This window comes from Solanum pennellii, chromosome 1 (assembly GCF_001406875.1).
Source record: "Solanum pennellii chromosome 1, SPENNV200".
Classification (NCBI taxonomy): domain Eukaryota; kingdom Viridiplantae; phylum Streptophyta; class Magnoliopsida; order Solanales; family Solanaceae; genus Solanum; species Solanum pennellii.
Window position 1 is genome coordinate 86,252,275 of NC_028637.1, and position 11,471 is coordinate 86,263,745.

At 34.4% G+C, this 11,471-nt stretch overlaps 2 protein-coding genes across 2 annotated transcripts; one reads left to right on the plus strand and one right to left on the minus strand.

Moving 5' to 3' along the window:
- Nucleotides 1-2,011: 2,011 nt before the first annotated feature.
- On the plus strand, nucleotides 2,012-2,977 carry LOC107031221 (ethylene-responsive transcription factor ERF086). Its single transcript, XM_015232515.2, has one exon. The coding sequence runs from the start codon at nucleotides 2,012-2,014 to the stop codon at nucleotides 2,975-2,977; it is 966 nt and encodes a 321-aa protein (XP_015088001.1).
- A 1,625-nt stretch (nucleotides 2,978-4,602) lies between these two features.
- Nucleotides 4,603-11,465, minus strand: LOC107007976 (zinc finger CCCH domain-containing protein 34). The gene is made up of 7 exons (XM_015206842.2): nucleotides 11,185-11,465; nucleotides 10,897-11,042; nucleotides 10,415-10,480; nucleotides 8,268-8,387; nucleotides 7,766-8,113; nucleotides 7,355-7,672; nucleotides 4,603-5,683 (listed from the first exon to the last, which is right to left on the minus strand). Exons 1-7 carry the CDS (start codon nucleotides 11,276-11,278, stop codon nucleotides 5,285-5,287), a joined length of 1,491 nt encoding a protein of 496 aa, XP_015062328.1. The 5' UTR covers nucleotides 11,279-11,465; the 3' UTR covers nucleotides 4,603-5,284.
- Between the last annotated feature and the right edge of the window lie 6 nt (nucleotides 11,466-11,471).

Below are 11,471 nucleotides of genomic sequence, written 5' to 3' on the forward strand. Positions count from 1 at the left end.
TATATATATATATATATATATATATATATATATATTTCTTCATCTTGTTTACTCTTGATTAATACGTCTTTTAAGAAATAATGACTAATATGAGTCTTTTTATCACAATGTTCATATTAATTGATGTATAACCTTAGATATTGTGAAATATTCCCTCCGTCCCTACTTACTTGTAAAATATTTTCAAATTTGATTTCTCCTTTTACTTGTCATTTTGACAAATCAAGAAAGCATAATTTTCTTTCTCCTATTATATCTTTCAGGTTTTCTTTTTCCCATATACATGTATTTGGACATAGACAATCCAAATCTAGTTATATATGTAATATTATAAATTAAAATATATCTACATAGCAAAAGTGTACTTCTTTATTTATATATATACGATAAAGAGATAATCCCCATTAAAAGACATTTTAATTAACAATTTGATTTTCAATTTATTATTCTCTTTTGTGTGACATGATGAACACGTACACATGTATTTTAAAATTTCATTGGATTTTTTAATTATTACTTTAGTTTTATTATGGCAGTAAAAGTTGTCACTTCATTGTTATATATGTATATATATGGAAGATTAATTTGAATTAGACAAGTTCATAATCCCCTTTTTAACCACAGAAAAAGATTTTAAAATGTTTAGGTAAATATTTTTCAGATGAGGCCAAAAACTTTTTTTTTATCTTTTTTTGGATTAAAAAAAAAAAGAAATGTAGTATATGCTAGTAATAGGTTCCAACATTCTTCCGTGGCTTCTATAGTCTAAATCTATTTATACTACTACAATTATATATCAAAGCAATTCATACTACTCAAGATTTGACTATAGACAAATTTTACAGTAAAATTTGTTATTGATCCTCTATTTTACAGAATTAGTGCTTGATTTTCATTAGCTATAAACAAAATAGCAATAATTAGAGAGAAAGTTTGTAGCTAATACCTGTTTTTTTTTTAAGTGTTAATAATCGAGATACATTGAATTTGAAATTAGGGAAGAAGACAATATAATAGAGTTTTAATATTTGAAATTAGCTCAAGCTAATGTGAACACCATATCAATATAATATTAAAAGAATATAGAGAAGAGACCTAAAGGAAAAGCATATATGATACTTTAATTTCAAATATTTATGAGAATCAAGGAGGTAAAAACTTGCACATATTCAATGTTATTTATTTTGAATGAGAATTTGTATATATTACTCTGGACTTTATATGATACTTCAATTTTAAATATTTTGAATAGTTAATAGAGATACTATGAAAGAAAACAAATACTACTAATACTTTCTTGATTACATGAAACACAATCAAAACAAATTAAAGATAAAAACACCACTTAATATGAATCCAATACAGTATATATGATTTAAGAATAAGAATAAAAACCTAACTTTAGTGTTAATTATTAGTTTCATTTACGAATTATTGATAGCCTTAGAAACACTTTTTCATTTGACTAACTAAACTTATATAATATATCCTCGATCTGTCATATGACATAGCAAGTGGTTTTAAACTCTTATAAGAGCATGAAACTCTTACCGAGAGATTTATATCACTCATGTTACAAGATCGATAGTACATTTAAATCTAATTAGTCAAATAAAGAGATATTTTTAAAACTATCAATAGCTTAAAGATTCTCGTTTAGAAGCGTTTTTCAATACTCTCTCGATCATAAGAATACTAGTACATGTAAAGATATATTCATTAAATTGGTTAAATTGTGAAGGTGGTGTGGGCATACAGAAGGGTTGATAAACTAAAAGTACTTAAACACAGTGGACATGATACTTGTTACAAGTAAAGTAACAAATCCAAAAGTTGTTAGAAAGGAAAAAAAAAATAAAAGCTAAATAATCAAAAATCTTTAAAAACAGTAAATTACGTGCACATTGTCCTTTTCCTTTTCCCCATAATCATGGCCCAACCCTCTTTAAAAAGACCTATAAACCACACATACACAACCAAACTATCCAATTATTCATTCCCAAAAAACAAAATGTCTTCTTCTAATTCTACACCAATCTCATCAGATAATCAATTGCCATTTGGCATGTTTGAACCCATTCGAACCCCAACAGGCTATTCTTGGTTACAACGTAACACAGCCCTGTGTCAGCCGAGCGAGAAACGAGGACGTCGTAAACAAACGGAACCCGGACGGTTCCTTGGGGTTAGACGTAGGCCGTGGGGTCGTTACGCGGCTGAAATCCGCGACCCCACGACTAAAGAAAGGCATTGGCTCGGTACGTTTGATACGGCTCAAGAAGCGGCTTTGGCTTACGATAGAGCCGCACTTTCTATGAAAGGCACTCAAGCTAGAACCAATTTTATTTACACATCTGATAGTGCTAACACTAATTTCCCTTCGCTTATTTCGCCTTTTGAACATGTTCAAAACATGTTGAACCCTAACAACACACATTTCAATTTCAACACTCATATTAACGATAACAACGTTATCAAAAACACCAAGACTAAAACCACCACCACCACCAATTCTGATGAGTCATCGTCGTATGGCTCATCACCTAACGAGGACAATAGCTTCTTGTTTTTAAGTGATAACATGAATCATCATAATAATAATAATACAAATTCAGGTTATTTATTAGATTGCATTGTTCCGGATAGTTGCTTGAGACCACCACAACAACAACCTTCTTCTACTCCTCAGAGTAAAATGAATGGGGAAATAGAGAACAATGATGTTGATACTAATGGATTCTTCGACATGTCGTCGTCATGGGAGAGTTCTTGTGAGTTATCAGCCATGACGATGAATCATAGTAGCAACAATATGAATCATCAAATGATGGATGACGTGGCAGATGGAAGTTATTATTATCCAAATATGGAGATTAATAACTATGATCACCTAATGATGATGCCTAATCATGAAACGACTAATGATGCTGCTGCTACTTTTGGTGATGTTGAATTTGGATACACTACTCTATTTTGATATATTTTATTTTGTTTTGTTTTTCAGTGTAATTCCATCTAATGTACTTTTTTGCCAACCTAATTAATTCCTACTTCTTTTTTTTCCCCTTCTTTTTTACTAGTTTTTTGCATGTATTAAAGTTGTAATGTAACAATAGTACTATAATATATTTAAGTATGGATTTTGTCAAGTCAAAATATTTTGATATTATTTTATGTTTTTACTCGATGTTTTTAATTTATTTAAGAAATGGTGCAATCGTCACTTGAACAGAAACGATAAGTATAATAATGAGAAACAAAACTTTATTATTTACGCAATAATTGTTGTTTTTTACCAGACTTGACCAATTCTTCGAAAGAAGCACAATATTGTAAAACTATGCATGTTTGTATAATTAATATTATATCATACATGAAAAGTTTGATCGAATTTTTTCAATATTTTAGGGATGTGATGTATGTTTTGATGTTTCAAAATGTGTATATAGTTTATAAAAACATAATTCACTTTTTTTTTTGGGAAAACATGAAACATGACTTTAAGTCTTATATCCATAAGTTTAAAAACTACTATTTAAAAAAAAATGCTCATAAGTTTGGCACAAAATTATTATTCTTGATCTAAATAATACAGTGCCTTCAAAATCATAACACGATACTTTAATAAAAACTACTAATAACACAGTTGCTAGCCACTATAAGTAGATACGAAGAACCATAAGTGAAAAAATAACTAGTTATATATATTCTTTACTATAATCTTTTAATATTGTACGAACAATCTCTTCATGATAAACATAACCAAAAAGGGTAAATAGGAATTAGTTGGGGTCATAAATGGATGAATTATTTTTATAAAATAGAAAGTTTTGGTAAGTTAAAAATTTAAAAAGAAACCAATAGCTATATTTTGTCCCAAAAACTACTCTCTCCGTCCACTTTTAATTATCATTTAGCGTCTAAGAACTTTGACTAATGTATTTTTTATATAGTTTTTGAATATCTAAATTTTTTTTTTGTTTATAATATCAAATTAATGTAATCTAATTTAACTTTGACAATTAGTTAAATTAACTTTTGAAAACACAACATGAGAATTAAAAGTGGACGGAAGTAGACAAATTTTATAGCCATACATATTTAGCCACAAAAATTTCTAAAAATGCTTCCAAAATCTGTCGACGGTCCTAAGATGATAGTGATATAGTAAGTCGTACAAAGCAAAACGAGAGCAGTACGACCAACTTGTAGACTTACATGCAATCTCCAATTAGATTTGTACAACACTTTAATAGTCTTGTCTAAACAACAGTAACTTCTTCAGTATAACTGCATTACGTTTTATTCAATCCCAAACATCTGTTTGTGTAACTAAAAAGATTATTCAAAATCATACAAGGAGACGACAACACATAAAGAGTAGGTCTGTCTTTGGTGGTACTCTCTCTGTTTTCCGATTCAAGATCCTATTTGACAAGTTTAAGATCACAAAATTGAAATACGACTTTAGTCATAAGGTAGTAACAACTACATTTGGACCAACCAAGTTGGAGAAATGTTTAGATTGGCTTTATTTGAATGAATTATAGTCTAGCAATAGTAAGACCATTTACAGCAACTAAAAAGGGAAAGCATGAACTATAATAGCAAACATATAAAGGACCGAAAATGATGAAGAAAAAGGAAGCAATTCTTACAAAGTCAAAGTTGTTGGTATTTTCACCTGTATTTGATGATAAATTCTTCATATTACAACACAAGTATTGATCAAATATCCCATAAAGAGACAATAAAACATTGTCTGGTTCAGAATCTGTAAGTTCAGATGTTCCTTCAAAATAAAGCCCCAAGCAGAAACAAGAAGATGTTGGTATTTCATTCCAATTTTGAAGAGGGGACTAAAAAGAGACAGCCTAAATTCAAAGGACAAGGGTGTAGGAGTGATGTTTTCGCTCCCTAAAAAAGACTACAACATAAATAGCCACAACAAGGTCCAAAAATTGGGGCATGGTTGCAGATATCTAAAAGATGGAAGGTGGTGTTTTGTTTCTTGTTATTCAGAAACTAGCTACAAACCTCTACTGAGGGTAGTTGGACCTTTCAAGGGTGGATTATCACTTATTCGAGATGAGGTAAAGAGGTGGATGGCCTTATGAACAGCAGGTGGAAGTGGACAGAACTAGAGTGTGTGCTAGATCTGAATATTGAAAGCAAGGTGTGACTAATTTGGATAAAATCCTCCTAAAAGGGACTATCACCAAAAATAAAGTGCTCGTCATGTGATCATTGAGCAACAGAAAAAATGTGATCACTCAATCTTCTCTCAATTTGATGTGCGAGCCTCACTTCCATGGCCTGCGCTGCTGCTGCTGCCACCGGAAGGATTTGAACTCTGTACAGATTGCTGAACACCAGAATGAGAAGCAGGACCACCCTTTGAAAACATTGAACCAACTGAACCGCTTGAAGTGTTCATGGAAGATACTTGAGTAGAGAACCCATCCCGGCCAGATCCAGTATTCACTTCAGGACGCAAGTCTGAGGATGAGGACGATGGAGCCAGAGTACCAACAGCAGATCCCACAGGGTAAGGAGCAACAGCCATATCAGCAAGAGAAGAAGAAGATGAACTATAAGTCAATCCCATTGGATGGTCAAACTTGCAAGACGGCCCAAACTTGCAGACTCCATTTTGTGCAAAGTGAGAGCAAACTGGTGCACCCTGAAGAAACCATTCAGAGGAACAAAAACAAAATTAATCTTCCAAATCACCCAGCAGTGTATGAACTCAATCTACAGAAATTCACTTGTTTTAAGTACTAACAGACTTCAGCAAGAAATGGCGGTGATTTAGGGAAGAGGTAAAGGAAAAGACAAGTTAGTTCCCAGCACATTCAGTTAGCAAAGAAACTTTAACAGTTCGTATATAAAACACCACTGAAACTTAATCACAAAACAGTATGCCACTTGTACTTCATGGAAGGGATGACTAATAGCTGATAGTTTAGCATATGAAGGCCAGGATGCATCTCATATCCAAAATAAACATATTTACGGAATCACTTGTTGTGCACCAAGAATCTTGCCAAAATGTCAATTTTACTGCTTCCCACAACTAACACAAAGACTGTTATATCAATGAATCATGCAAGACTTGTAGAAGCATAAATAGCAAAGATATTATGGAATGTATGGCATTAGACTAACGGTGCAAAGGGAGTCGTTTTGTACCAGATTCCTACTTCTCTTCATCTGAACTTTAAGGTGTATGAAGTTACATATTTGATTTTTAAAAGCAGAACAAAGTATAAGATCACCAAAATACAGGGAGCTATAGATCCCCCAAAGGCCAGCTGGCAGATGTTTGAAACTTGGTGGATATTACCAGGATTTTGGTCTGCCGCAGGGTTCAAACTCATAATATGTGCCTTCCCACACATCACATGTTGCACTCTTACCCGAATCTATGTTTTTTTTGGTCAGTGATGAGCAACACATCTGAAGATAGTTCAAAATCCAAGTAAACATGACACATGGAAAAGCTAATTTGACTCTTAAATAAGATGCACTCAAGTTCAGTAATTTATTTTGTTAGACAAGTTAAGAAAAGTTCGGTAGTTCCCAGAAGAGTCGGTAAGATTTCACCATCCGCAAGCATTGGGAACAAAAGCATGACACTTTATACTACCAAGCCACTGAAACTTCATACGATGTCACCCATTTACATATCCCGAGTTCATATGGAGAGAATAGCAGAGAAATGCCTAGGGAGCATGTACAATATTTAACATATCGTTCACATTGTAATAAAATTAAAGTTAACACCACTTAACTGGATCAAAGCATTACAAATATTAGAAATTATAAATGTATTAAAATCTCTCCCCAAATGTCCTAGTTTTTTAGACGTCCAAATTGTCTATTTTTTAAAGAAAAGAAATCCTACCTAATCCTTTTGCATAGAAAAAGCCCAAAAACCTCCCTCATAAGCAATTTCCTTGTTGCTTGAAAGGTATTTTTTTTGAAAATGGCAACTTTAGCCCTGCCCCACTCTTATAGCAACAATGTCAACAAATGCAGATACCTCCTGGCAAAAGTTGTCTGATGCAATAATTCAAACACTCTTCACTTCATGCAATGTACCATCACAATTAGTAGTGCACTGATTAATCGTAAATATCCTAGGACACATAATGTCTTCTTTCCTATTTCATGCATATATAGGAGTCTGTCTATCAAATAGTAATGTAATACCAGATTTAAAGGTTAGAGAAAGAAAGGTCAAATTTAACATGGACTCATGGAGAATGCTTTAGCAAGAAAAAATAGAAACACTGGTGTGCTGACCCATACGTAGAATTTCAATCTAAAGATTGCACACGAAGATTCTCACCGGACGAAGAGGGAGGCCCATAGCACTGAGGATAAAACTTGTTTTAGGTCCACTCCATTCAGGTGGATGATGGTATCTACAAGAAGATCCATATTTACAGTCGCCATACTTCATGTAATACTGACATTCTTGAAGTCCAGGCCTTTCTGGAAATGCATGCTCCTTCTGACTGCTGCTAGAAGGACCGGCAGAAGAAGGAACAGATAAATATGGTCCTGTGTACGCAGGTGCTGAAGGAGACAGTTGAGAAAGCCCATACATGGGGCCTGCTGCAGCAGCAAGTTGAGTACTTGGGGAAGGAACTGGATTAACAGGGGCCTATACCGCATAATCAAAACTTAGCAGATAGTCAGTGCATCCAGAAAAATTGTATACATAAACAGATGAAAGAAGCATGTATGATGTACCTACCGGATAAGGAGTCCAACCTGGTAGAGGAACCATCCCCGGGGGAAGAAGCATAGAACCATAAGTCCCAGGGATATATGAACCAGGAAGCAGAGTAGGCCTTGCAACTGGCCAGTTGCCAGAAACTACCCCGTATTGTTGAGCGGATTGAACAGAAGGAGACTGCACCGCTGGCGGATAAATGTGTGGTGCAGGAACAGCTGCTGGCGCAGTCAGAGGTCCAGGTCCAGATCCAGGTCCAGCTGCTGGTGCAGGCACTTGTGCTCCAGCAGGTAGGGGATGATTGAATTTACAAGTCACGCCAAATTTACATTGCCCTGTTTTCACAAAATACGAACATTCCTTTTCCCCCTGTGACAGGAACTCTATGAGCCAACTCAAAAGGAAACAATCATACTGAAACTTTTTCAATGAGTAAAACCAAAAGAAAGAAAAAAAACACACGGAACGGAACAAAACAAAATAATCAGATGAAAGACTGATTGAAAACAAAAAGAAGGCAGACCGGACGCAGCGGGTAGCCATAAACGTTCACTGTCACCGATGCTGGAGATACACCTCCCTGTCTTGGATGATGATATTTGCATGAAGCACCGAACTTACACATTCCTGTCCTCATATAGTACTGCAAATCAGAATCAGAAACAACTAGCATTATTGCAATGAAAATGTAGGTTTTATAAATGAAAATATCCAAAATATAAGTCAACAGAAAACCAGTCACTTTTGGCTGAGCAACTATTTGCACATTCAACAGCTGATAGGAAAATCATGATTTTTAAGCAAGCATTTGACAGTGGATTATCATTTGAGAACATATTAAGCACAGAACAAATGTTATAAAGATAAAGGAAAGCAGATATAACATTCTTTGATCAAAAAAAGATACAACATTCAATTTTTTTCTTATGATGATTAACTAAAAAGTAAGAAAGATGAGCTACTTCAACATTTCAGACAAATCATAGATGGTTGAATCCATCAAAATGCAGTCGACTCCACAAAATTGGGAGAAAATACTGAATGTTTGGTGTTCAATTGCAAAGCTATCTAATCAACATACAGGTGGGAGCCTTTTCCAAGATAGAATTGATAAATTAGCAGATAGAATATTCTAAGAGAAACATCTTCAGCATGAAACTGAAATGGTAATAATGTACATTAATGAGACAACGACTCTGATAGACCACACAGGAGTTCCAAAGTGGCTGGAAAACAGATGAGATTATTTTAAAAACAAACACAAAGCTCAGAACTTTAAACGTAATCAAGAGATGCAATCAATAGGAACCGAAAACAGGAAGTGTCTATGACATAGAAATATAGAATGATAGAATCAAAGGAGAAGGATTACCTAATAAAAGTTCCAACTAAAGAAAATTTTTATGTCAACGATTAAAACCTTCACTCCTCAGACTAGATCAACCTATAAGCCATGGGGAGCTGGTATATAGTGGAAGCACATTTTCCAACAGAAGAATTATTAACATTCCAATGATGAGAAGTGAACTAAACCCAGTTACTCAAACTAAATGTTCAGAACAGTCATTGAATTCCAAAATACAAAAGAAATGAAAAATAGAAGTATGATTTACTAGCACAAACAAGCAATGCAGAAAGCATTCCCTATAAGTAGAACTTAAAACATTAGCAGAAGTACAAAAAAAAATTACTCTCCAAGAAAAAAAAAACATCTCCTGCTACAGAGACAACAAAAAAAAAAGTAATATGGATAATTCAACCATGCGTGTTTTTCCAACATCAGGAAATGTTGATTAAAAATGTATTATTATCATGAACAATAAAAACACTTGCAGAACATGGACAAGAGATATTATCAAGAAAATGATCAACAGAAGGGATGAAACTGTGGGCCAAAATTGATAGTTACATGGATAATCGAGGATGGTACACAACTCCCAGCCCTTGTGTGAAATTTTTTTATCAGATATGGAATTTTTTTAATTTAGAGTTAAATTCAAAATCATGGTAATGGAAAATTTCCAGATCAAGGAACAAAAGGACGAATTCAGGTCTAACAGGAAAAGAAGTTCATGCACTTATCACTAATCAGACAGCAAGATGACGAATATTATCACAGACAAATCAGGCAAATTGAATCTTCCAGTATGCATCTGAAAGATATATGGCAAGTCTAGGAGAAATATAAATACTACACCAGATTGAAGAGCAACATAAGCTTCCATTTAGCACATCAGAGATCCAAAAGAAGGAAAAGGACGAAGTATGATCAGCAAAGTGGTAGTTCAAACTGTACAGAATCATTAGCAAGCAGACGAAGTGATTGTGATAACCAGATGGGAGCTCACGTAGTACATAATCAACAGCAAGAAGACGAATCGATTGTACTAAGAAGATGGGAGCTTACGTAATACAGAATCAATAGCAAACAGACGAATTGATTAAACTAAACCAGATGGGAGCTCCCATAGTTCATAAACAACAGCAAGAAGACGAATTGATTGTATCAACAAGATGGGAGCTTATGTAGTACAGAATCAACAGCAAGCAGACGAATTGATTAAACTAACCATAGCCGAATCCAGAAACCACATATTCTTCCGAATTTGATCAGTCAATAAAACACCCAACATTCTGAAACTGATAACATAGCATGTAAGGAAAACCTACCTGACAAACAGGTTGACCCACTCTTTCTGGGTATTCTCCTCCAGTAGCTCTCATCGCTCCCAAAACCTGCCATTCAGTTCATAAAACCCAACACAACCAAATGCATGTTAAAATTCCCAGTCTAGGCCACATATTAAACTAAAAACCAACAACACCAAATTTGAACAAAAGAAAGATCTCTTGAACTTCAATCAACAGAGATGACTGCAGGATTTTAAGTACACCCACCCACTAATTAGTGCAAAATACAACTCAAAGCAATGCTTAGAAAGATTTTAACAACATGATTCAAAAATGTCCAACAAAAAGTAAAGGATCAAACTTTACACATCTTGAACAAAACCCACAGGAGAAAAACCCATCAAATCATAAGATCAACCGAAATTGGGCACATAAAAATCAGTGATCAAACAAAATAAACCCTAAAAATTCAATCTTTTTTCATACCCCCAAAATAAAAGTTGCAAAAAAAAGTCATTTACCGAAGTACGGTCTCGTGGATGATTAAACCGACACCTCACACCATAACCACAGAAGCCAGTACGCAAGTAATAGATACAATCAGGCTCGTTAGGCCTTTCTGGGTAGGGTTCTGGTCCAGTACCAAGTGATAACTGCCACATAGGTTCTGCATTCAGGAAAATCAACACAAAAAAAAGGATCGTTACAAAAACCCACATTACCCAAAATTGATAGCAGCAAATTGGGGGTGAAATTCAAACGAAATTCACATGAAATTCAAATGTAGCAAACAAGTTTCCACAACTCACCTTCAAGCCCCGTCTCTCCGCCTGGAACAGCCCATTCAGACACCGGATCCACCGGTTCACCCTCCATTGCTTGGGTCCCACTGTACCTCTCCATTTTTCCTCCTCTCTCTCTCTCTGTACACAAACCTATATAGATGTATCTCTCTCTATATATATGTACGACTATACGTATATATAAAATAAAATATGTATGAACAGAAGTGAAGAAGAAGAGTGTCTGTTTGTGAAAGTAGTGTGTGTATGTGTGAATGAAGCTATGGAAAATGGTTTTGATCAACTGTGAGGTT